Consider the following 26,696-nt stretch of genomic DNA (forward strand, 5'->3'; position numbering starts at 1 on the left):
GAAGGGTTAAAGTTTCTTGCCTATTGGAACCTTCATCGACAGACCAATAGAAGGTGAGGAAAAGTAGAATATTCTCCTCTGCCCTGACCTATGCTTCTGTAGGAACTCAGGAATAGATTGTTCAATTCAACATTGTCCCAATGAAATTTTGTCCCTGTTTAAAAGTGCAGGTATATATGTTAGATTTTTTTTTAAAAAAAAAGATAGTGTGTGAGGATTCTAAGTTTCTTGTTTATTGGATGCTATTTGAGTACAAAAGTTTGACTGATAGAGAAAAATATGCAGCAATTCATATCAAGAGTACAAGAGAAGATTGAGCAAGCCAGCCATTTGGTAGGTACTCAGACATGCATGTACAAAAAGAGGGGTAAACAGATATTTCTTACCGGTACAACAATGAAATAGGTGACAACTGGGTTCACATCAACAATGGAATCGGGGACTAATCAGACATTGAAACTGAGAATGTTGAATGTAGCAATTTATACTTGTTGCTAAATTTTATGTAAAACCCCAGTTGGCACAGGTCAAAATGTTCATCCACAGAGAAAATACTTCCAGGTGATAACCACACATCATAAATTTCCTCTGTTAGCAAATTGCTAATCTTGCTCCATTCTTGCACCCATACTGGAGGCATCTATTGTAAAACAACATATAGAAACATTGCCAACATATATCTCTATTCACATTAAGAATGCCCATTCTATTATTTGAACCTTTCATGGTTGATACACTCCAATGAATGACGGATCAGTTGCAGCAGCCCCTTGACATTATGGAAACTGAAATTAAGGACTTCCGTTAAAAGAGCAATGCCATCAGCCTGATCTTTTTCAATACCAGAAAGATAAGAAAAAAATGCACTTTGCGACTTTCTGGTTCCCTCAAATGCATAATTTGTGTCCTCTACCTGTAAAAAATATTACAATCAGGAGACAGTTCCCTTAATTCTCACTGATATCTCCTTAATCATGATTGGATACCAGTTGTGGAGTAGTTACATGGAATTAGATAACCAGTCAATTTGAACTAACAAATAGCAGAATCCATACTAAACCAAAAGGTTTGAAGAGTGCTGTTATTTTTTAAAGCTTGATTTCCATGGACATCTTTTTAGTACCGTTACACACTATTGGTCCTAAATACTGACCTTATCTAGCAAACAGAAAGGATCATAGGAGAAACTCTAAAACTGAAATAAATGCAATCATTGAGTTCCATACGTAATCATATTTGACCCACAATAATAAGTATTGCTCTAAACTAAACAAGGCAAGCATTAAATGGATCATAATCGTGCAATGCCAATTGTAGGTGTTGTGTGCAACCCTCAAGTAAAAACTCAACTTGGCATATCAATATCCAATAATCCAAATGGCAAAAATAAGCAGCAAAAATAAGCAGCTTACATAAGCAAGCAATCCCATCAAGTGATGATTGCTCCGAGATATGGGATTCTTAGCAATCTGAGAAGTGCATAGACCTCTTGTTGAAACAATCTTAGCTATTGTACTTGGGTTATTTAAATTATCAACATCTGAGGCAGAAGACGACGGTGATTCAGCTGGCCAAGGAGAAAGCAAGAGGAATGTGAATTATCAGAAGACCAATCATTTCAACAAATTGATAATAAACCTGTTTGGAATTGATATCACGAAATAAAATGAAGGATATCTTTGTCTAATAAACAGAACAATATTGATGTAAGAGATTCAAAAAAATCATGGTGTAAGGATGAAATCCTAGAACCATCGAAAGCATTACCTACTTCATATTCATTTCTATGTTGTTATATTTCACTTGTGGTAGAACTTAGTACAGATACAGTTTTTCAAACATTTAAGCATCCCTACTTTTATGAAGCATTTTGGTTTGAGGAATATGTTCAACCCAGGATCATCTGATCCTGACTCCAATGGAACCTTTGGTTTGAGAAATGCTGAATGAGTTGAAAATAGAAACATGACCCCATGATGGGCCAGCCCGTTCCAGAGAGGCCATTCCTCAAACCAAACATGCCCTTAATGAATGAAAGAGATTTCAGAAACTACTAAAACAACTAAGCAGCTTCATGAACTAGAGAATATGTAAAACCTGGAGGAGCAATCACAGATGCTGCCTGCAAGGCATGGCTATCTTTAATTGCACCAGGATGCTTGTAGAAAGCTGCCTTCATGTATGCCACTTCCACACATTTATATGCCAAAGCAGCATTTGCCATTTTCTTAAGTCGCTCAAATTCACGGGCACAAAATCTGTTGAACAAGCCAATGGGGCCATATTAGCATAGTGAATTTACATATGCATATAATAAATTTTTATACAAGGATAAATGGAACAAGTAATATTTGGCAGCTAAATGAAAGGCATGTCCAAGAAACATGAAAGACATTGAAAGCATTAAAGTTCGGCCATTATAGTTTATAATTACAAGGACAAGAAGCAATTAAGGCACTTGTTGTTTTGAAATGGTTCCTAACAAGAATAAATATACCAAATTAAAAAAAGTTACTACTATCGTGCATTCAAGAATGTTAAAAGGGTCTAACAAATATAGAAGCGATATTCTACATGCTGCCTGCCTTTTGAAGACGTGAACTGCAAATTGCTTACCCACAAAGGTTTCCAGTATCAGAATATAATGTCATAGTATTTATTGGATCCCCTTGTTTGGAGCTATCAACACCAGCAGCCTCCTTGAGAGATGCAACATGGAGAAATTTTAGGCAAGCCTCGAAACAAATGTTTGCACTCTCAAGGTCATCCCCCTTTCCCTGCAAATGAGTAGTGATGGAATCTGAATCAAGAGAACCCTAAAAAAATGGCTGACTAATGTATCAAACATCCAAACCTTTAAGCGGTCAGACAAGTGCTTCAGATCTCTAGCTTCCTTCAGCAGAGAAGATGCATTAATTGGAGTTGAAGCATCGACATGAAGAGCTGCATGCTTCATATTTTCAACTACAGACTGTTTTGACTTATTGGAGGCATTTCCATTTACTTTATTGTTTAATCCGGGCAACAGCTTGCTTCCTGCTACAGTAGATGGATTTGTTTTCAGGTCTATGTATTCTACATTCCCTTTATCAGGCCTAACCTGTGTAGGATGCTTTCCAGAAGACAGTTTTGCTTGGTCACTTTGATTTGAATTATATTGAGGCAATGTCTTCCCATTTTGATCAGGTGTTGGCCTTCTGAAATCACCGCTGCCATGTATTGGAAGGACATGCGAATTAACTTTCTGTTCCACCAAAGAATTCGGTTGGCCTTGGTCATTCCTTATACCAAGCCCAGAACTTCTGTTGTTAAAGACTCCATTTGTCAATATATTTTGTTTATCCAAGTCCCCATCCTCCAAAGCATCTTGATGCATGACTCTATTAGAGCAACCAGAAACATGAGGTTTCGTGTGATCAGAACCACATTCAAAACCATATTTTTCCTTCAAGCATGAAGCACCAGTTTTCACTGACTCCTGAGAATGCACAATTTCTGCCACTGCATATGAATTCGTTCTATGCCGATCCAAGTGTTTCTTGTCAGAAGTTCTCAAGGGTGATGAAGAAACTGACTCTACAGGTGAGGTCCTTGTTTCTTGAAATTCAGGTTTATTCTTGTGGGAGCTAGACACCTTGGATGAACTGGAAGTGGCAGCTGTAGATGCTTGTACATTACAGATATTCCTCCTGACTGAGCTTTCAGAGAGCAATGGGTGCTGGAAATGGATATTCTCCAGGTGTTGCTCAATTAAATCCTCTTTCTCACTGAATATTGCATTGCTATTAGTCCCAGTGACAGGGCCTCTGGCATGAGCAGATTTCTCATGATCATCTACCTTCAGAAATTTCAGGTCTGACCCAAGCTTTTCCTTGGCAGCATTACTTTCACTTAACACTTCTTTTACAACATGTTTTGCAAAGGCATCACTAGGTCGAGGATCAGGACCATGCTGTCTTAACTGCATTTGTTTTGATTTGTTCTTCTTAATGAACAAGTCCCGAGGATCAGATTTTCCTGCATCCGAAGCTCTAGCACCCCTATCTGAGTTATCTCCATCACAAAACTGCTTACCTGATGAAGGTAAAGCATGCTTTCCCATGCCAGGTGAAATATTAGTATGCTTCGGCAATTCTTTTAGAGATCCCTTGGTTGAAGGACTACTTTTGCTTAGTTCAAACTGAGGGGGTTGGTGCTTTGGAGGCTCATTGTATACTTTCTTCAATTTCTTTGATGCTATCAGGTTATCATAATCAGCACCACTGGTCTTCCGTTTTCGATGCATCCGATCTTTTGCCATAGTTCGTCCTGAGGAAATGGTGACCTTTAATAATAAAATGAATGATAATAGAATCTAAATGAAGAACAACCGTAGATTTTTCACCTTTATCTGATGATTCTATGCGCTTCTGTTTTTCCTTGAGTTTAGGAAAGCAGTCAAGACCATCAGGATTCCTAGGAGCATGTAGTTTCTTCGAAGACTTTGATATTTCTGGCATTCCTAAATTATCTGACATAATGGCTGCATCATTGGATCTAACCAATGTAGCAGTATCACAACGACTATCTAAACTGATGTTATTTTCAGGTATGGGAACCACATAAAGTGCACGTATGGCATTTGTAGTCTCACCCTCACTTAGTTTGCAGTTATTCATCCCAGGCCTACAAGAAGTTAAAAGTACCAATCAATTGAAGATAACATTAAGCACCACAAATGCAAAAATAAATAAATAAACAAAACTAAATATTTCCAAGCAATGATATAATAGTCCAATAGCCTATAGTCTGCAACATCACAACATGACGGGAGATAAAATTTTCCAGAAGATCCTTGAAGGAAAACATGAATCCCAAGATTACAAATAAACCAGAACAAAATCAATTATGTGATCTCAACAGTTGTTTTCTCTCTCAGGCAGCAGGGCAGTTAGAAAATGAAAAGACTGCATTTGAATTTCCACTGATGAAACTAAATTATGGTGCATATATATATAGTGAAGGGAAATTTTACTCCTGTCAGTTATTTCAGTTCACAGAAACCAGTGCATAGACAAATATAAAGCATGAAATGAGAAGATTAAAAAAAAAGAATGAATCTGATTAACGTTTCTTGCAGAAACTTACAGCCAACTCTGCATGCTACACCGCCATTTTTTTGGAAGTGTATCTGAATTCATCCCATAAGGTAAAAGGCGCCATGTCTCACACTTATCACAGCACACCCATTGATCAACAGGTTCAGAAGCAGGAACTGCCATGGATGCTTCTGTAGTTTCATTCTTGCACCTTGATGGCATAGATGCAGACTTGTCAACAACAATGGGAGAGATTTTGTGGTCCCCATCATTCCCACCACCTGAAAAATCCTTATCAGTCAATCCAGATGTAGCAGACTCTTTCTCAGTCTTCAAGCTCTTATCTTCAGTATGTAAGTAAGTCGAACCATTTCTATGGTCCAACACATAACCCTCGTTTTCACCATTAGGTTTTCTAGTGGTATCATAGTTTGGTTTTTTGTGAGTCTTAATTTTGAGTTTCTTCCCAAACAGGGAAGCTTGCAAGGCGGACACTTTCTTCCCTTTCAGTAATTCAGAAGAATTTCCTGCTACATTTTCTGTGGTAGTACCCATGAACTCTGCATCAACCAAACTTCTCAATTCCTTGCTTTTGTACTGTGATGGTTCATCTTTAGCACACACCACTTTCCCTCGGTCTCTCTTAAGTGACGTTTTCTTAGCAGGATCAATTTGCAGTTGACTTGAAGTGGTAACAGGTTGATCATTGCATTTATCAGATTTAGTTTTGTGTGAAAATCCATCATCAAGTGAACTTTCCATCTTAGCATTTCTTACTAAAGTTACTTTTAACTTTGCTTTGCCCTTTGGATGTTTATCATCATTTGCTGAATTAGCAGCTTTAACATCAATGATTGACAATGAACTCTGAGTACTACCTTTCCCCTTGAATTGACCATTTTTCGCTTCCTTTAGGCGACCTGAAGTATCAGCTATAAAGTCTGCTGATTCCCCAACTGCATGTTTTTCTGTCTTCGCGCATCTTGGTGCACGGATAGAATCTATGTCATCTGAAATATCCTTCAACTCAGGCTTAGCTCCCTTTTTCATAATTGTTGCATTCTTATGCCTGTATTTTGAATTCTCGAACTCAGGAAGGTGATCCCTCTGTTCATCAAGTTTGATTTTCTTCACCAACTGATAGTTGTTATCTGGTGCAGCAGAGCTCGTATGACAACAGTTCCTTTGTAGCTCTTCCTTGTCATTATCGTATACAGGAGCTTCATGTTTCTTAGTTACAGCTGTTGATTTTTGCCTCAGTTCCAGAACATTTTCTGCAAGAGGCGAGAGCAAAAGTCCTCCAGGAACAGAATGGCAGGTCATTATCTGTTCAAACAACAAAATGGATTATTTATCAAAAATCAACCACCAGAGGTTTTGCCAAGATAAATTGAATTGATGGTGTAAACTTAACCTGAAAAATGGTATCTGCAGATTCATCAGGAAAAAGTTTTGATTCAGGAGCCTCGATGCTCCGTTGTGGACTGTCATCTATAGATGAGGAAGGAGAAATGTCGAGGCCCAGGCCACTGTAGATAGCAGCATTATTTCTTTCTAGGCATTTATTGTTCACCTTGATACGTATTTTTGCTGTCTTCTGCTCAGGACCACTGTTCAACAACTGTTGAGAGTGATTACTATCATTCTCACTGGATGTTCTTTGGCAGTAATTGTTTTTCCTCCTTCCATCTATAGCTTGCTTGACAAAATGGTTTTTCTGTACACTCTGGAAGTATATCACAACAGGGTGCAAACATTAGGCAGTAATACTAAGAAGACAACAACGCATGGTGAAGTTTGCGGCAGTATACCTCCAGTGGTATATATGGTGATCTCGAGGCACTGCCATGGTTGGGTAGAACTGCAGGGCTTCCAGATTGAGATAAGGCAGGAGGAGAGCGCTGGTATGTAGGCAAGAATGAACCATAACCCCCATATTGTGACCCTATGCAGTGTTAATGATTTTGCACATACATCAGTAGTTCAATACAACTGTAGCTCCACGGAGCAAATGTGACACAGCTTTAGTCCCCTTACCCAAGTTCTCAGCAGATACTCCACCTTCAAACTCCTTCTGGAAATGACCCAGGATATTTTGAAGTTTTTCATCCTGTACAACATACATCATACTTTATTTCATGCTGATCATTCACAAAGAGAAAACTATTTCATGCTGATCATTCACAAAGAGAAAACTACTTCTTTAAGACTGTACAGAACATAAGGACCATCTGTGAAAGAGAAAGCCTCTTTGGGAATAAATATGGAAACAGAAGGTTGAAGATCTAACATCTGGAGTTCATTAGCATTTAGCAGCAGCCATACTGCAGAAAGAATAACTCATTCCCTATAATTCCTCACCATCCAAACAACAAAAGGTACAGTAGGTCCGACCCGTGAAGTCCAGAAGCATCACATAACAGAGATAAAATCCCACAGCTGGATCCAACAAAAACTATACGAGTTACGTATTCCCTATGCCAAAAGTAGCATCACTGATAATTAAACTTGCACACAGAATGCAAACCATCATCAGCTATATGGAGTAGAGTATTTGTCCTTCTGAACCACTGGTGAATCAAGTTACAACACAGACAAAGGCAAATCAAGCCGCAAAACAAATTGACAATTACATTATAAGAGCTTCCAATGCTGAATCAAGTTTTAAGCATCCAATTAAAAATCCAAAATTACAACATAATACTGCATTCATCATGACAGAGAATCCACTATCAGTCAATATAATCACCTTCATACATCATAATACTAGACCCCCCTCCAAATAATCATGGTAAACAAGGAAAGCTGGAAATTCCTATATCATTTAAAGATAAACAGTTAAAAACCCTATGGTGATCAAGAAAATAACAGAAAACTTGAAACTCCCCAAAAGAGATAAAAGGGAATATAAACTGGATTATATATGATTTTATCTAGGAGTGAACAAATAGATTTCACAGCATCCTAAAAATCCAGTCAGCATACTTTTCTAACCGAAACTAGTGTTCTTGTGTCTGTACAGACTATCAATTCTTGAACTGTGCAGCATGTTGAACAAAATAACAATCAATAAATTAATAATAATAAAGTTAGGACTATAGAATATAAGAAATTTTTTAGTCAAATGCAACTATCGCATATAAGTCATCCAAATGTGCAGAAATTCATGTTGCTTAAGGTTTTTCAATTCAAATACTATAAAGATCAAGTGAGAAACAAAGTTACTAAAACTTTTGTGAAGCATGAATGAATGTGGATGCATGGGCTGCCAACTAATGCAACAAAAGATAATGCTAAACATTTTTCTTGGCATATATGTGGAATTCCTTTTGTTTATCTATTATATTTTCTAGAGCTTATAATATAGTTTTACCTGACGAACAAATTGGTTATGGGAAGGTTTGGTGAGCTTATAGGTGAGATGCCCACAAGCTTATTGAAGTAACTTATCGAGCTTATAGGTGACAAATGCTTTGGCATGACAGGCAGGATTTTAATAGATTGTTTAGAAGCATGAATTTGAAGGAAAAATAAAAGAAGTCAATGGCCTAGATAACGTTCGCATCAACTCACAAGTTAATCGCTTCATTCTATGTATGCAATAGATAAATAACCTTGCAAATTGTCACAAGCAAATTAACCAATACATGGCTATATAAATCAATCTTGAAAACATTATGCTGCCAGTCACAAGATAACAAGCAGTCAAAATTATGTGCTGATTCCGCTGTTACAGCTGCTCTTACCAAAATCCATCAGAGTAGCACGGAAGTACTGTGCTATGAAAACTTTGGTTCTCACCAGAAGGTCGTACCACTGTACCAGAAAAGATACACATGATAGAGAGGAAATTCACCAACTAGATGGACACTCACATGTCAGCTCCAAGCTAATACTCCAGAGACAATTTCCAATATATCAGCCGATGCTAACACATTCTCACTATGGAGGGCGGCAATTTACTGGAAAATAGCAAAACCCATTCGCGAAAATCGATGACTTGATGATCAGCTCATATTACCGAACGGACCACACCACTCATCAGTAATCCCCTTTATCAACCAAAACCAAAACTACGTGCAGAAACAGATAAAAACCGACCCCGAAATTGCACGAAGCAGCAGTCTAGATGACAACATTGCAATCGAAAGTACGTGCACAAACAGAGAAAAAAATCAACCTCAAAATTTCACGAAGCCACAACAATCTAGATGACAGCATTGCCGCTGATGCGCAAAAACAAGCAGGCGACCAACACCACGGTACCACCACCATCTCATCAACCATCCAATCCGCACACGCTCAAAAAAAAAAAGTAATAACAACAATAATTAAAAAACAAAAACACCAATGGGAGAGCATCCCTTACGATGTAGGTGAGCTGGTCAGGATCAACAAGCTCGTCGCCCCCGCCGCCACCCAATCCGCCGGCGGAAGCGAGCTCTAGCTCCCCCGCCACCTCGTGCCTCGCCGCCGCCGCCGCCACCCCGCGGCTGCGCCCCGCCACCGCCACCGCCACCCCCTCCTCCGCCTCCCTCCTCCCGCCCCGCCTCCCCCCGCCCATCATCTCACATCCGCCGCCGCGGCGATCGCCTCCCCCACCGCAGCAACAGTCTCCGCCGCCGCCGCGATCGCGGGGCCTAGGGTATTCTCGTTGTCCCGTTTGTTATTCAGAATTATTTTTCTTTTATTATTTATTTTTCCTCCTCCTCGTCGCCCACCTCCCTCCGGTGTTTCTCCTCCTCGGAGAAAGACAGGACGAGACAGAGACGAGAGGAAGTAATTATGGAAAAAATAAATATAAAAAAAATGAGTCGCAATACACCCAAGTAGACTATTCGGTTCATCTTCCGTTTACCCCCTGCAGAAACAGGATATTGCAGTGAGCTTCCACGTGGATGTGCTTCCTGCCGTTGGATTCGGTTGTGGACGGATGAGATCGGGCGGGGGGGAGTGAGATGGGATTGCTGTGTTTGTTCGGGGGTGCGGGTGGGAAAAGGGCATGAGCGGCGCGACGTGTCGTGGGTGTGCAGGTGTTGCACGAAACAAACATGCTTGGTGCCAGTGCCCAGGGCCAGGGGTGAGTCTGTGTGTGGGAAACTGGAGAAGGAAACGTGGGGCGACGGCGACGGCAGTATGGGGCGCATCAGGGGCTCAGGCGCTCCACCGTCACGTGCGGCAGAGACGGACGTTCGTGTCGTGCCGTGCTCGTGGCGACAGGGACCGGGATATGCATCTTGAGCTGTTACACTACTAGCATCTTATAATGCTTGTAACGGGGATTTTAATTAAAGATAACTACAGTATTATCCTTATTTTATGTATATATACCACATCTTAATTCACCACTCATCACCAACACTGCTCCGTTTTAAAGAAGTATAGAAAAATAAATGGGAAGATGAAAAAATCATACGAGAAAATTATTGTCAGTGGCAAAAGGCTGAACTTGATTGACCACTCCATGACGATATGATATTAGACGGAAGCAACTTCACATATATCCGAACAATTTTAAATTGCTACATTTTTTATACTGAGCTAGAAATTCAAAACCCCTCAACCCCCCTCCTCCCGACACATAAAACGTAATATGTGTAGTGCACATATAACTAAGTCTATGTACACATAAACCACATGCAAATTTGCTGTCATATGGTGGCTATACGGACTCGGATCCTCTGGCATGCAATAGCAAAAGTTAGAGAAATATTGTATGTCCATATCTACCATTCAAACACATTAAACGTCTCTTTTTTTTTATCCCACATTTCCTTCCTATTTTTGTCTGCATGTTTGAAAGCAAGTTTCTTTATGTCCTTCAATGAATTTGGCCCACTTCAATCTTGACATCACTAAGCAGCGGTGGTAGCAAAAACAACAACCACCTGCTATTGATTTCTATGGGCACCGGTGGAGCATGCAATCCTGCTTCATGGTGCTGGATGAGCCTTGATTCTCTTGCTAACGTGAGCCGCACCACGACGCCACCTCAAACTGCTATTACACACCACTTATGAGAGCATGTCAAGCTCATTGGAGAGTGGGGCTCGAGTTCTATCCAGCTCGGTTAGATGAGCGAGAATGCTCACGTTGCTGCAGTGGCTACAATCACACTAGGAAATAGGTAGAAGAAACATGGCCATGGGTGTTGGTGCTCCTTAGGCTGTGTTCGGTAGGACATGCTCCCAACTCCTCCTCCTCGCTTTCCACGCGCATGTTTTTTAAACTGCTAAACGGTAATTTTTTGCAAAAAGTTCCTATACGAAAGTTGCTTAAAAAATCATATTAATCCATTTTTTAAAAAAATAGCTAAAACTTAATTAATCACGCGCTAAACGCTACTTCGTTTTGCGTGCCGGTGAGTGAGGGTTACCAACCCTCACTCCTGAACACAGCCTTACTTTTGTGTCGTCCTACTTCTACAGTGCAAAGGGATTAGATATTTGAGGGAAGAAGTGTGTAGGAGTTGGAGTCATTGTAGATCTTCTAACTTTGCTACTATACATCAGAGGATATGGGTCCATGGCTACACATATGGATTGATACTACAATTCACTACCATGGAATCAAGATTTGGATGTGACTATAATAAAGAAGATAATTGATAGAAAGCACAACAACATATATACTACATATCTCTCATATATGTAAAGCGGTAATTATGCTTTTGTAGTTTGGCAACCTAGCAAAAATTCCAGAAAAGACAATGTATGTTTGAAATTGATCTATCAAAATGTCTTTGGTAATTTAGTAATTAATGAAGTTTCTAAAATAATAAATAAAGTTAGAGGGCAGCTGGAGCACGGAATCCCGTAAGGGTTACGGGGTAGTTAATGAATCTAACAGACAAATACTCCAGCGCGTAGCGTGGTAGCGCCTCCTTTTCTCGAACTCTCGATGCGTTCTCATCGATTTGAGGCCCACAAGCACCATCTTCCACGAAGCACACATGCACCAGCTAGCTGGTTTAGAGAAAAAAAGGCCGCCTAGCTAGACTACACGATAACACCACCCCCGATACCATGCCATACCCTTGAACCATATGACATGATACCATCGGAGGTACCATGCTATGGTACCACTGAGGTATCATGATACCACCAAGGTACCATGCTATGATACCAAGGTATCATGATACCACCCGGGTACCATGCCGATACCATCCGGGTACCATGCCAATACCGGAGGTACCATGCTATGGTACCACCGAGGTATCATGATACCACATGGGTACCGATACCGTTAGGGTACCATGTTGATACCACCAAAAAAATCATATCGATGCCACTGGAATATCACGATGATACCACAAAGAGTATCGTAACCGAATAGCGCTGCATCCAAAGGAAAGCCAACCCAAGAAAATCCAAAATCCAATTTTGAGAATAAATTCCGAGTAAAAAAAAATCAACAACCAATTGCTCATACATGCTATTGTTGATCTCCTGTTAGCATGTTGATCTTCCTCTACGTGTCTCCTAGAATGAATACTCTCCTGCCACCCTTCATTCCACGTGCAATTGTGCAAGCAACCACCTAGAGGCAGCGTTGGCCAGTGGAGCACTTGGCCAACCACACTCAAGGCCACCAGGCACTAGCCACCAATGGCGTCGACACGGTTATTGTTGCCGAACCACATGAGCAAAGTTCACCGGCAAAGGCTCAACTTGATATTGCCCCAACCAACGGCATGGCATCCGGGCTACTTGCGCACGCGAGGAAGGTCTCACTGCTTGCAACGCCATTGGAGTTCAGCCAGCCTCACTGTTGTCTTGCCTGAGCTATAGCCTACAGTCTCTTGTATCGTGTTGTACGAATCCATGGATGGTGGAAACTACTAAGTAGTGGAAAGAGAAAAAGTGGAAAGTGAATAAAGAGGATAAGACTAGAGCAATGAGTGGCCTGGCTGAAGTCTGGATTGATTGATCCATATGGAGCGGTCTATCCCGTCGTGCGTCGATGGGATGGGATCCCGTACAGTAGTTTTTCTGACAAGATTAGTATATGGGTAAAATAGTTAGTGCGAGTGAACCACATTTCATCTAGGAACACAACTATTTAGCTAATCATGTGATTATTTAGTGGGTAATTATAGGATAGGTGATGTCGTTGAATGCTCCCGTCTCCACCACATATTGCAGGTCTATATACTCTTGCATGTTTAGAAATTAAAGGAAAACATGTATTAACGTGTAATACACGGTAAACTTTTTATGAACTGTCATGGAACATACTTGGCTCACCTCATTTTACATATCTTCTTTTATTATCCCCTCCTCTTAAACACTGTCAATGTTCATTATGATATTTCGTTCCTGCTGGATTAACGAAGGTTATATGTACAACTCGCATAAATAATACTAGTAAAATTAGGGTTGTAACATATGTGTGCCTACAAAGTACGTATGATTGTATAGGAACGAGATCCCCTGGCATAGTGAATTCTACGCTAGAGGGTGAGAGGGACGTCTTGCCCTGGATCGCCGTTCTTTGTCCATCCTTCACTGTAGGCCCATAAGCTTGCTTGGTATAGCCCATTCACGGCAAGCAATCACGGCGCCGGGATCTCTAGCCTTCATCGTCGCCGCTATCTCTCACTGGTGAAGCGCGTTCGCACTCGATGGTCCTCGACTCTCACATGGGGGACGCGATACCACTGCCGGGATCTTTGGGATGTAGATGAAAATCTTGCTGAGGCCTTCAGTATGTGAATATGTGATTGAAAATCTTACTGGTAGAAAATCTCCCCGAGTTGCCTAAAGAAAAAAAAAGAGCTTGCCAACAGATACTTTTTCCCCCTTCTGTTAAAACAAGAGACCAAGTGAGTGCAGACGATGTTGACCAATGAAAGGATTCTCTGTATGCGAATTGAAGAGAAAAGGAGTGGTTTTTCCCTTCGATTTGTCCTCAAAAAGAGCTTGCCAACAGATACTTTTTCCCCCTTCTGTTAAAACAAGAGACCAAGTGAGTGCAGGCGATGTTGACCAATGAAAGGATTCTCTGTATGCGAATTGAAGAGAAAAGGAGTGGTTTTTCCCTTCGATTTGTCCTCAATGCTAGCTGACCTCGTCGATGAGCATGATGTGGTTGTCTGAGGATCATCGACTGCGTACGCGCTTTACCAGCGAGAGATCCATAGCGGCGGATGGCGGTGAGGGCGGCCGGAGATCTCGACCGTTGAGCGCCGTGAATCACTGATGCAAATGTGCTGGAATCGAGCTTAATTATGGGCCTACGACTGAGGACGTGGAAGAGTTGCTGCCCGTCGGATGCACAAAGGATGGCGATCCAAGACCGGACGTCCCTCTTATGTAGAATTCACTACGTCAGAGAATCTCGTTCCGATTGTATAGTTTTGTGATAATTTTATTACTAAATTTGTAGTTTTGTGATATTTAACCTTAAATTTGTGGTTCTGTGATAAATTTAGCGTCAACTCTATAGTCTTGTGATACATCATATTTAAATATGTAGTTTTGTGATAATTTAGCTGAAGTGTCAATAGTTTCGTGAAATTTACTCCATTTAAAATTTACATGCTTTGGTTAATTCAGCGTAACTCCCCCTCCTCCATCCAAAAGAAAAGAAGGAAAAGAAGAAAAAAGATCCTGTGAACCCTACGAAACTACCGAAGCGAAGCGAAGCGAAGAATCGGCGGCGGCGGTGGGGAGAAGCCATGGAGCGGCTGCAGCGGATCTTCGGCGCCTCCGGCATGGGGCAGCCGCCGTCAGACTCGCCGCTGCTCGACTCCTCCGAGCAGGTCTACATCTCCTCCCTCGCCCTCCTCAAGATGCTCAAGCACGGTGCGTCCCCCCCTCTCTTGCTTGGCTAGGGTTTCTGCGGCTCTTTTGCTCACCCGCCTGCGCGCCGCAGGGAGGGCCGGCGTGCCGATGGAGGTGATGGGGCTGATGCTGGGGGAGTTCGTCGACGACTACACGGTCAGGGTGGTCGACGTCTTCGCCATGCCGCAGAGCGGGACCGGGGTCAGCGTCGAGGCCGTCGACCATGTCTTCCAGACCAACATGCTCGACATGCTCAAGCAGACCGGGAGGTAATAATGCTTTTGCCTTTGCCTGATTGATTGGCAGTGTTCTTTCATCGTTTGTTGCTATATGCCTGAATTTGGAAGATCTAAGACTTGCCCTTATGTTTTAGTGGTGGTCAGATAATTGCGCCTTTAGTCTTTTCTGTATCATATATCATGTATAAAAAAGAAGAAGAATCAAGGTCTAGATTTGATTCTTTTTGTAATAATAGTCATAGATTCCTAGCCGCATATAACGTAGCGCCGATAACACGATGTCCGTGAGAATTGTCTTACTTGTGCTGTTAAAAAAGATTGCGCTTTCTCGGGGAGAGAAAAAATGATAAATTTTACTTGCTGTTAAGAGCACTTCTTCACACATGAAAAGCTCTGTGTTCAAGTGCATTTAGATCATAACTGAAAGTAATCATATTGGAAAGAAAGAACACCTGTCTTCTCATACAGCATATCCTGTATCTTGTTATCTCTTTGGTTCTTCTATTTCAACTTCTGTTAAGTTATTTGGATATTGGTGTTGGCCATAACTTTAGATATTTTGTTGCTCTGTTGGTCAACACCTTTTGCTTGGTTATCTAGAATTATTTTTACTCAGCTTTTCTGTGGGCAAGCAAATTAAGCTTGATAATTTCGTTGCTTTTACAGGCCAGAAATGGTGGTAGGCTGGTACCATTCCCATCCTGGATTTGGTTGCTGGCTTTCAGGAGTTGACATCAATACTCAACAGGTTTGGTGCATATTTCAGACATTTTTTCTTCAGTATGAAAGGAATCCTGTAACTTGGTTTAACAAGAGATGATTCCTGTATTTGTCATTACATTTTTTATTCTTTTTAATGAAATATGGACATAGTAACTAATTTTTCAAATGAATGGGGTACCATATTCTTGATTTCTATTAGTATTGCCATATGTTTGTGTGTTCCCTGGCTTTTACCATATTCCATGCTAGTGTCACGGTGTCATGGGCCTAATAGGTTCACTGGCTGACTGGCCTTCTTATTGTAGTTGTATAAAGTCTGTTAGGATAGAGTAGTCCAGTTGGATAAAGTCTGTTAGGATGGGATTAGGTTAGAGAGTTCATCTATATAAGTAGGGACCCTATAGCCCAGGTCAGGTTAGGCATTAGATCAAGATTATTTTAGGGCCATAGTCCTGTCTCATTGGCACGGCGTCGATTCGACTCCGTCGCGCCATTTGGTTTCAGGGCCATTTCCTGTTACTTCCCGACCATTATAATCAAATATATCCCCTTTGTCTCCAAACGTCCTTGCACGTGACACCTAGTGTTAGGCAGATTAGCTAACCATTAAGGCTGTGTTTTAGAGGAGAGGAAAAGAGAAGGAGAAGATACTCAAAACGAGGTGAGCCATTAGTGCATGATTAATTGAGTGTTCATTATTTCAAACTAGAAAATGGATTAATATGATTTTTTGAAAGCAACTTTCTTATAGAAAATGTTGCAAAAAACACAACATTTAGTAGATCAGGAAGCGTGCGCGCGGAAAACGAGGACTTCCTCTCCTTTCTGTCATTCAAACGAACGCTCCAGCCTTTGTTCAGTTAACCATGTCAGGCTGTTACTGGCTGCTTTTGGCAATGGATTTTCCTGACTGGAGCTTCTGGGTTGAATTCAACTATATCACCCTGATGAATATTTTGGGTTATAGCTTATCTGTACACCTGATGCAGGGAATAGGTTTGGAAAACAGATCCCAGAATAATGCGTGACAATATATGTGATAAATCTTAATCATTGAGGCTATTACTTACTACCATCCTGAATAGGGCTGTGATAAAATGTTTGGGGGGGGATGTAGGAGAAAAGATGAGATCATAGATGAAGATGATAATACCTTTGGGAGAAGGCCATTTCATTGTTCTTATTCCTTCTACTTAATGATTATTCACCACCCTTTATATAAGGCTGTCACCTGAAACCTAGAAGCTAACTCTATATGTATATCTAATAAACTAGAGAAGGGTCAATTTGATATCAGCATTGGTAGCTGGTAATTCCCTTCAGTCAGCTACCATGATCATCTAGCTGACCTTAACTTCTATTGCAAAAATTTCGCATATGTTTGTAGTTTTTTCACAAAGTGTCAAGTGCTACTTTCCCAAGTTAACGTTTTTATAAAAAGGGGCTTAGTGCAAGTTATATTTACGTCTAACATCTTCAAAATTGAACATGCAGAGTTTTGAAGCTTTAAACCCCAGGGCAGTTGCCGTCGTGATAGATCCCATCCAAAGTGTCAAGGGGAAAGTTGTCATTGATGCATTTCGCCTTATTAACCCTCAGACCATGATGCTTGGTCAGGAGCCACGACAGACAACATCAAATGTTGGGCACCTAAATAAGCCATCTATTCAGGTAAGTGGGTAATAATGTTGGAGCTTCTACATATGTTTTCTTTTTCCTATTACTTATGAATGATCAGGGTATCTCTTTTTTGTCAGGCTCTTATTCATGGGCTGAACAGGCACTACTATTCAATTGCAATCAATTACCGGAAAAATGAGCTTGAGGAAAAGATGTTACTGAACTTGCACAAAAAGAAATGGACCGATGGATTGATTCTGAAGAGGTTTGACACTCATTCAAAGACCAATGAGCAGACTGTTCAGGTGTGTATTTCTATTTTGAACGATCATTTTAGTCAATGTTGAAACTTCATCTCTGTAGTTTTTATCATTTATAATATTTATGTGTTATCTTTTGCAGGAAATGCTGAACCTTGCTATCAAGTACAACAAGGCGGTGCAAGAGGAGGATGAGCTGCCGCCTGAGAAATTAGCGATAGCAAATGTGGGACGGCAAGATGCTAAGAAGCACTTGGAAGAGCATGTCTCCAATTTGATGTCATCAAACATAGTTCAGACGCTAGGAACCATGCTCGATACAGTTGTATTTTAGATCACTACTGCTGTTATCCCAACACTGTACCCAGAGCTCGTTTATTTTTTATTTTTTTATGTTTATCGAAGCCTACCATAATTCAGTGAACTTAACGCCAGTTACATTTGGGTTATGAAAGCTTACCACTTGACAACTTCATAATTCATTTTGTTGGAGCGCTATCTCCTGTACGGTGCATATATGAATGAAGGTTAATAGTGTGTCTATTCAAGGCCGTAACCTGTAATTACAACCTGCATTTTGGAAAGCACAAATGCTAGTGTGGGTACCCGGGTACCCGAGACTAGGCCTTTGGACCGTATTACACAGGATGGGCCGTATAGGCCTAAAGCCAATGCGACATGATGTAACATGGTGAGAGGGATTAAAAATGTTTATAGGAAAATAGGGCTATAAATCTTATCACATATAAATAGGTGATAAATACCTAGATTATAAGGGATAATTTACCGACCTTAGCCGGTTGCCTCTAGGTCTATATAAAGGGAGCCGGAAACTCTAAGACGGGTAATTGATTGATTCCTTTATACGCACTACTCCCTCCGGTTTCATATTAATTGACGTTTTAGATAAGGTTAAGGTCAAACTTTTATAACTTTGACCACCAATAACTTTAAAAATATTTAGTTTAAAGGAACTAGAACAACATATATAATTTTGTCTTTCAAAGCACTATAATAAAAGTAAACATGCACTTATTTATTATATATATATTATAATAGAAAAATAAGGTCAAAAAGTATTTTGTAGACTGTGTCATTGTCCAAAACGTCAATTAAAATGAAACCGGAGGGAGTACGTGCTATTCACACGTCGTGTTGTGCACACACCAATACAAATTCAATCTATAGAGTACCACTTCCATCACCCTGACCAAGCAGAGGGGGTCCCCGCCTTCACCAACACCCTCCGTCGGGTGCAGTGGCCTGCCAACTTAAAGCCGATGGGATTGACAAATATGACAGAAAATCTGACCCCACTTCTTGGTTGTCAGTCTACTCCACCGCCATCCAAGCTGCCGGAGGTGACCAGTGCGCTATGGCGAATTATTTGCCATCGATGTTTACTTCGGCAACTTGGGCCTGGCTAACTAGCCTCCTCAAGAATACTATCGACTCATGAGCCGAGTTAAAGGTCCAGTTCATCGCCAACTTTCAAGGCACGTTCCCACTCGTGGCACCCCTGGGACCTCTATATATCAAATTATTCAGGGTGATAATGAACATTTGTCCGACTACATCAGACGTTTCACGGAGAAGCGCAACACCATAACACATGTCAAGGACTCTCACGTCATGGCATCCTTGTATCAAGGCTACAAGAACGGGGATTTTATCAAGTAGTGGGCCCGCAAAACTTTAGCAGGTGGAGGACCCACAAGCGTTCATCTTGACTAGGCCAACAAGGACGCCAACTCGGAGTTGGTCGTGACACACCCACTTGGACGCCAACTTGGGTGGCCACTGCCTCCACCCAAATGCGACAACCCCGAATCCTCCAAGAACAAAGGCATGAAGCGCAAAGGTGAGGAGGATGTCAACATCGCTGAACTCAATAGCTTCAACAACCGGCGCCCCGGAGCGCCCCGCGCTAACGACTTCAGCAACTTAATGGATAGACCCTGCATCTACCACCCCAGGTCAAACCACCTGACAAATAACCAAATTTTTGTAGCTCATCATGGTATGGGCAAAGTAACAGCAAATTCGTATGCACCAGATTAAAGTGGCTGGATTGCAATTAGTCAAATGGAAGCTGTACCATACATAATTTCAGAATAAAAATGCAAATATGATTTGTAGCGCCTGATGTACTGCATCTTACATTTCAAATCGCAAAAATTTAAAAATGATTTTTGTTGAAAAGACAACATATATAATTTATTTTTTGAAACACAAGTTAAATTCAGTATAGTGCAATTTGGACCCCAAAAAGGTGCATCAGTATAGTGCAATTTGGACACAGGTTGAATTTAGTCAAAAATAAAAGTATAGTGTAAATAAAAAATAAAATGAGAAATAAAATAAAAGTATAGTATAGTGTAAATAAAAAAGAAAATGAGAAATAAAATAAAAGTATAGTGTAAATAAAAATAAAACCGCTAGAGGGAGGGCTTGAACCTCCGACCTTGTGGTTAACAGCCACACGCTCTAACCAACTGAGCTACTCCAGCTAACAGCAAAAATTTCAATGTACTGCTATTTAGAAGATCATATTAACAAGCAATTTACTGAATACTGTATATTACAAGTATGTAGTATTTAGATACAATTCATTCGAACAAACACAATACTGCATTCATTAAAGCAAGTATAAAAATTATAGATGACTTATTGGGGGTGTTTCTTAGATTCTCGTTTTATCTTCAATATTCTTCCATTGGAAAATAACTAGATCAGAGATAGGAGTGACGTTTACACATGCCCAAGGCACAATTTTGATTTACATGAAGTATACGAACAGTAAAGGCAAAGCTACATGGTTAAAACATTCAAACCCAAAAACACATGAAATAGAAATACACATAAAGAAGACAAATTAACTTAGGGCTTATTCAGAATGCAGGATTGAAAAAAATATAGAATAGAAAAATCATAGGAATATGATAAGATTGTACTAATAAAAATCATAGGAATATGATAAGATTGTACTAATAAAACAGAGAATTGAAAAACACAAGAATGCTATATAAACATGCGTTCGGATAGAGCGTAGAAAAAACATATGAATTTTTAAAGAACTTACCCACTAACTTAAAATATTCATGTGTTAGAGGAGTGAAGATTAGTTTGTTGATTGCCGCGTTCCCATGCATAGGAAAAATAAAAAAGAGATCGCAGTGGATTGTTAGTTTTCGCGTGGAATGGATGGCCAAGGAAATTTTCCTTCAGATTTCCTCCGATTTTCTTACAAGTGATTCCTTTGATCCGAATGCTGCTACAGTACCCAAATCCATAGGAATGCAAATCCTATATTTTTTCCTGAGTTTACCCTCCAATCCGAATAAGCCCTTAGTGTGATAGGGTGTTTTCTTGAAATATATTCCCACCATTCCCAACAAACATGTGTCTTGGGGACTTGGATCTTGTACAATTTATATTTTACTCTGTACACATTAATCACAATTTTTTTAATAATAAATATTGAGAAAAAAACATGAATGCATATTTTTATCGAGAATCTACCACCATCATATTCACAAGAGTCGTAATTCAGCATATCTATATGAAAACATGGATATCTCAAGGAAACATGCCTCCACAATAAAAACTATTTTTTAACTTTTCAGAAACTCCAATAAAAGATGCTGACGATTTGATTTGATCATAAACGACTAGAAAAATTTTAAAAAAAAACAAATTATGACAGCATATTGTAAGCCATTTTTTATGGCATGTTTTCATATTGTAAGTTATATTAGTGAATCAGCAGTCAAAGTTTCAAAATATTGTTTGCATTTGTCCCGGAAAAGTCTTATGGTATATTTGTTGCTTCACTACATCTATTTCAGTAGAAAAGTACCTTTTGAGAAAGAAAAGTAATATTTGACCTGCCACGTTCTCAAAATATATGGTTCAACATTTTTTATTGGAAAATGGATTATAAAATATGCAATATTTTTCTGTTTTATAGTGAATACAGATCTATGTTATTTTCTAGTAGCTGATCTTAAAAAGAAAATTATTTTCTATTAGAAAATGTATTATAAAATATGTAGTATTTTATTTTCTATTCGAAAATGGATTATAAAATATGTAGTATTTTCTGTTTTATAGTGAATACATATCTATGTTAGCTGATCTTAAAAGGAAAATAAACTTATAGTAGCTGATCTTAAAAAGAAAATTATTTTCTATTAGAAAATGGATGTGATCTTAAAAAGAGAATAAGCTTATAGTAGCTGATCTTAAAAATTTAAAAGAAAATTATTTTCTATTAGAAAATAAAATGGATGTGATCATAAAAAGAAAAATAAGCTTACAGTAGCTGATCTTAAAAATTTAAAATAAAATTATTTTCTATTAGAAAATGGATTAAAAAGAAATTATTTTCTATTAGAAAATAAATTAGATGTGATCTTAAAAAGAATATAAGCTTATAGTAGCTCATCTTAAAAATTAAAAAGAAAATTATTTTCTTTCTATTAGAAAATGGATTAAAAATAAAATAAGCGTCATCTTAAAAATTAAAAATAAAATTATTTTCTTTTTAGTAGAAAATGGATTAAAAATTATAGTAGCTGATCTTAAAAATTAAAAACAAAATTATTTTCTTTCTATTATAAAATGGATTAAAAAAATAAAATTATTTTCTTCCTATTAGAAAATGGATTAAAAAGAAAATAAGCGATAGAGGTAGTTATTTTCTTTCTATTAGAATTGTTTTCTTTCTATTAGAAAATGGATTAAAAAGAAAATAAAATTATTTTCTTTCTATTAGAAAGTGGATTAAAAAGTGTTATTTTATTTCTATTAGAAAATGGATTAAAAAGAATATAACCGTTGGATTAAAAAGAAAATAAAATTATTTTCTTTCTATTAGAAAATGGATTAAAAAGGGTTATTTTCTTTCTATTAGAAAATGTATTAAAAAGAATATAAGCGCTGGATTAAAAAGAAAATAAATATAAGCGCTGGATTAAAAAGAAAATTTATTTTCTTTCTATTAGAAAATGGATTCAAAAGAAGAAAATAAATATAAGCGCTGGATTAAAAAGAAAATAAAATTATTTTCTTTCTATTAGAAAATAGATTAAAAAGAAGAAAATAAATATAAGCGCTGGATTAAAATGGAAAATAAAATTATTTTCTTTCTATTAGAAAATGGATTAGAAAGAAGAAAATAAATATAAGCGCTGGATTAAAAAGAAAATAAAATTATTTTCTTTCTATTAGAAAATGGTTTAAAAGGAATAGAAACGCTAGAGGGAGGGCTTGAACAATAGAAAATGGTTGAAAAGGAATAGAAACGCTAGAGGGAGGGCTTGAACCTCCGACCTTGTGGTTAACAGCCACACGCTCTAACCAACTGAGCTACTCCAGCTGTGTGATAAATAATTGAACTACTTAAGCTGTGTGATAAATAATTGAACTACTTATTATCGCACTTAAACACAATCAACTACTCTAGCTGGTCAAATGCAATTAATACTCCTGACAGCTAACTAATCAAAAACTGCATCACTGGTGATACAATCTATCAGCTAACTTCACTTGATCTTCATTGTGTTAAGATATGAACTCTCTGCTTTGGTCTACTACTTTTGTATAAGTGGTGCATTATCTGATTGTCATCATGACTGTAAGACATCACCATGTTTGTAATTCAGTTCCTCGATTTCATCTGTAACAAACAAAACCAGCATATCTGTAGTGCAGTAAGCAGATCTGTAGTGCAGTAAGCAGTGTAAGACATCACCATGTTTGTAATTCAGTTCCTCGATTTTATCTGTAACAAACAAAACCAGCATATCTGTAGTGCAGTAAGCAGATCTGTAGTGCAGTAAGCAGATAATATGTCATGGCATCCATGTTTTTCCACAGGTTTCTCTAATACTATTTACAATGAGGGTTACCAGAGGCTTTATCGTTATGCAGTATGGACTTACACAGACATACTTCAAATGAAATTGTCATGAAAAAAAAACTTAGTTTGAAACATCATGGCTGCGCTTAAAATCACCCCTACTTCAGTTACACCTAAGTTCAGCATTGTCAAACTTGTGCACAAGAGACAGGGCATCAACTTGCAGTGGGCAAAACTTAAAAGAGAACATAGTAGAAAGCTACAAGCTATGGATACGTATCATTCCCAAACTGTTGGGACTCCCAAACTTAAAAGTAATCAATGTCTTCCCTGAAAATTTCAACCAGCAAATAGCCAAATAGCTACGGTTGGGACATCCAAAACCTCAGAAGTTCAATGAACAATTAACAAAAGTTCAAAGTACTTTTATTGGCAACAGAGTGAACAGACTGCATATAATGCATCTGATTGCATGGATTCGTTCAGGAAGAAAATATATCAACGTTTTGAAAGCGATGTTTCAAATCGTAACAAGTTAACAACCCGTTTATACTCGGTACGGCTGATCCACCAAGTCATGTGTTGGTGGCATTAGTTCTATTTGGCGAAAGAACCACTACCAAGATTTCTCTCAAGGGTCGAGCTCTTCTGCCAATTCTCGACTGCTCGCCTTACTACAGCTTGGGCATTGCGGATCTCTGCATCAGTGAATTTGTGCTCCACAATCCCTATCGGTCCTGGCTGTAGAACGTTTATCACTGTCTCAACATCTTGCTCCATCTGCCTGAGAAGTTGCCATCAAGGAAGCAATTAAAACATGCAGCCTACAAATTACACTCAGTACAAGATTGCCGAAAATTTGCAGCTAATACCTACCTAAAAAGTTGCGGCAACCTTCGAGGTAACAGCCTGAGGAAAGACATCACGCTAATCTTCTTAATTCAGATTGATTCCTGCGATATATATAAAAAGAAGTAAGAAGTGGTGGATCTAACATAGGACATGGGGGTTCAGTTGAATCCCCAAATATAAGTATTAAGGTTAATGCAAATTTCAAAGAACAGAAGCTAAGGTTAACGCAAATAGGAGAAAAAAGTGAATGGGTAGAGGATCCAGGAATGATTTTTTTTTTTTTTTTTTTGGGGGGGGGGGGGGGGTCAACATACGGGGAACACACATTATGTCTCATACTATTACAATACCATAATATTATGTTGTACTCTAAAGAAGTTTCATATAGAAACAAAGAAAAAAAAAGAGAAATACATCACAACTTCACAAGACAACTGATTATTTTTCACGCGTGACGCAAATTATCCTTCATGAGGAGCATTCTGTACAAGAGAGTATGAGAAAGCAAATGTTCTGTTCGACATGCTGCGATTCTAGTCTAGACAAACAACATGAAACTGTGCTAAATTGCTAATGGATTGAAGTATTGAATCATTCCAAATTTCCATTTAAGTAATCTCTGATTCACAGTAGCATAAATTGCATTGCATATATTTGCATAAACTGATAAAAGTGATAAGCATACCTTTGTTTAGATGTTTTGTAGCCGCCGGCCTGCTGCTGGCCTATTGCTCTGCCTGGTCACGAGCAGATCCTGGTCACGCGCGCTCCCGTGGCGTCGCCGGCGGCCGGCCGCCTGTCTGCAACCTGCTCGGCTGCTCTTGCTCGCGGACGCGCCGTCACCCGTGCTCCGCTGCTTGCCTGCTCACCGCTGGCGCCGCCGGCCCCCCGCGCTGCTCGCCTCTTGCGCCGACGGCGTCGGGGAACTAGGGATTTGGGGTGGGGATTGAGGAGTTAGGTAGTTGGGCTGGGGGCTACATGTGGGCCTACGGCCTATTTTTTCTAAGTGAGTTGTGAAAGCCCAATAGCGTCCGCCTGGCCCAATTTTCGTTCGCCGGCCCAATTTTGTGCTTTCCATACCGATTTTGCTATAAATCTGGCGATAAATTTCTTCCTCAAAATTTGTCGATTTTTGAACCGTTTGATAAACCTCGGGGTTCGTACTTTCGTTTCTTTCGACGTCCGCAGGCCACAGGGGCGGTTCATTCATGCGTAGTAGAGATGACAGACGAAGGGCAGACATAAAGTGGCACAGGGCATAGCCGAACATGTCCTCGTTTAATATTTCATGGCATGCATGAATGATGGCCAAGCACTGTATGCTGGTAGATGACGGCAAGCACTAGTTCGATGGCATGCCGCATGCACAAGTTCAGCCTGCATGCTCCGCGTGCATCGTCCAAACAGACGTTGCGAGTTCATGATCCCTCTTTCGCGTGAGCAGTGTCCAAGCGGAAGTTTGCAGTTACAGTGTAATTATATATAAGTTACAGTTTTATTATATTATAGTTACAATGTAATTATATGTAAGTTACAATGTAATTACACTACAATTATATTTGACAGATTTTTAGAAGAAAATATGTCGACAAATGTATAGATAGTCCCGACCTTCAGCACCCCGGAAAAGCTAACGCACGCGCGCGCCGGCGGCGCGCGTTTCGGGCCCAGAACTTTTTTTTCGTTTTTTTAGCGATTTCTCCGTTTTTTTCCACTTTTTTTCTGATTATTTTTTTAATCTTTTAGCATGTTTTGAGTTTGAAAGTTTTTAAATTTTGAGTTGAAAATTTTCAAATCAGAACTTGAAAGTTTTCAAATCTCGAGTTGAAAGTTTTCGAATCTCGAGTTAAAAGTTTTCGAATCTCGAGTTGAAAGTTTTCAAATCTCGAGTTGAAAGTTTTCAAATTTTTCAAATCTGGATTTGAAAGTTTTCGAATCTCGATTCTCGAGTTGAAAGTTTTTGAATCTGAGTTGAAAGTTTTCAAATCTCAAGTTGAAAGTTTTCAAATCTGAGATGAAAGTTTTCGAATTTCGATTCTCGAGTTGAAAGTTGTCAAAATCTCGAGTTAAAAGTTTTTAAAATCTCGAGTTGAAAGTTTTCAAACCCTAGTTGAAAGTTTTCAAATTTTGATTTTAAATATTCAAATTTCGAGTTGAAAGTTTTTTTAAATCTAGATTGAAAGTTTTCAAATTTGAATTGGAAATTTTCAAATTAGAGTTGAAAGTTATCAAAAAAATCTTGATTTGAAAGTTTTCAAATCCACATTTAAAGTTTC

General features: G+C 39.1%; 2 protein-coding genes and 2 non-coding genes across 4 annotated transcripts; 1 reads left to right on the top strand and 3 right to left on the bottom strand.

Moving 5' to 3' along the window:
- Positions 1-20: 20 nt before the first annotated feature.
- LOC127773945 (cysteine-tryptophan domain-containing zinc finger protein 5) lies at positions 21-9,598 on the bottom strand. The gene is made up of 12 exons (XM_052300190.1): positions 9,448-9,598; positions 7,116-7,188; positions 6,890-7,023; positions 6,493-6,804; positions 5,128-6,404; positions 4,385-4,665; positions 2,855-4,308; positions 2,617-2,777; positions 2,098-2,258; positions 1,413-1,567; positions 387-913; positions 21-154 (listed from the first exon to the last, which is right to left on the bottom strand). Exons 5-11 carry the CDS (start codon positions 6,399-6,401, stop codon positions 710-712), a joined length of 3,690 nt encoding a protein of 1,229 aa, XP_052156150.1. The 5' UTR covers positions 6,402-6,404; positions 6,493-6,804; positions 6,890-7,023; positions 7,116-7,188; positions 9,448-9,598; the 3' UTR covers positions 21-154; positions 387-709.
- Positions 9,599-14,654: 5,056 nt separating this feature from the next.
- Positions 14,655-18,201, top strand: LOC127775155 (26S proteasome non-ATPase regulatory subunit 14 homolog). The gene is made up of 6 exons (XM_052301478.1): positions 14,655-14,884; positions 14,955-15,132; positions 15,769-15,850; positions 17,320-17,496; positions 17,583-17,750; positions 17,848-18,201. The coding sequence occupies exons 1-6, from the start codon at positions 14,758-14,760 to the stop codon at positions 18,037-18,039; spliced, it is 924 nt and encodes a 307-aa protein (XP_052157438.1). The 5' UTR covers positions 14,655-14,757; the 3' UTR covers positions 18,040-18,201.
- Positions 18,202-20,141: 1,940 nt separating this feature from the next.
- On the bottom strand, positions 20,142-20,215 carry TRNAN-GUU (transfer RNA asparagine (anticodon GUU)). The gene has a single exon. It is a non-coding gene; the product is annotated as a tRNA-Asn (tRNA).
- Positions 20,216-23,011: 2,796 nt separating this feature from the next.
- TRNAN-GUU (transfer RNA asparagine (anticodon GUU)) lies at positions 23,012-23,085 on the bottom strand. Its single transcript has one exon. It is a non-coding gene; the product is annotated as a tRNA-Asn (tRNA).
- Positions 23,086-26,696: the final 3,611 nt, after the last annotated feature.

Source organism: Oryza glaberrima, chromosome 5, assembly GCF_000147395.1.
Source record: "Oryza glaberrima chromosome 5, OglaRS2, whole genome shotgun sequence".
NCBI classification, from domain to species: Eukaryota; Viridiplantae; Streptophyta; class Magnoliopsida; order Poales; family Poaceae; genus Oryza; species Oryza glaberrima.

Bases quoted from the DNA above. Each gene is read 5' to 3' on its own strand.
- LOC127773945 (XM_052300190.1), bottom strand. From the start codon at position 6,401: ATGACCTGCCATTCTGTTCCTGGAGGACTTTTGCTCTCGCCTCTTGCA. The intron at 2,778-2,854 runs GTTTGGATGTTT...ACTCATTTGCAG, and splicing joins ACTTGTCTGACCGCTTAAAG to GGAAAGGGGGATGACCTTGA. The intron at 914-1,412 runs GTAAGCTGCTTA...TATTTTTTACAG, and splicing joins TGATGGGATTGCTTGCTTAT to GTAGAGGACACAAATTATGC.
- LOC127775155 (XM_052301478.1), top strand. From the start codon at position 14,758: ATGGAGCGGCTGCAGCGGATCTTCGGCGCCTCCGGCATGGGGCAGCCG. The intron at 15,133-15,768 runs GTAATAATGCTT...TTGCTTTTACAG, and splicing joins ATGCTCAAGCAGACCGGGAG to GCCAGAAATGGTGGTAGGCT. The intron at 17,751-17,847 runs GTGTGTATTTCT...TATCTTTTGCAG, and splicing joins CCAATGAGCAGACTGTTCAG to GAAATGCTGAACCTTGCTAT.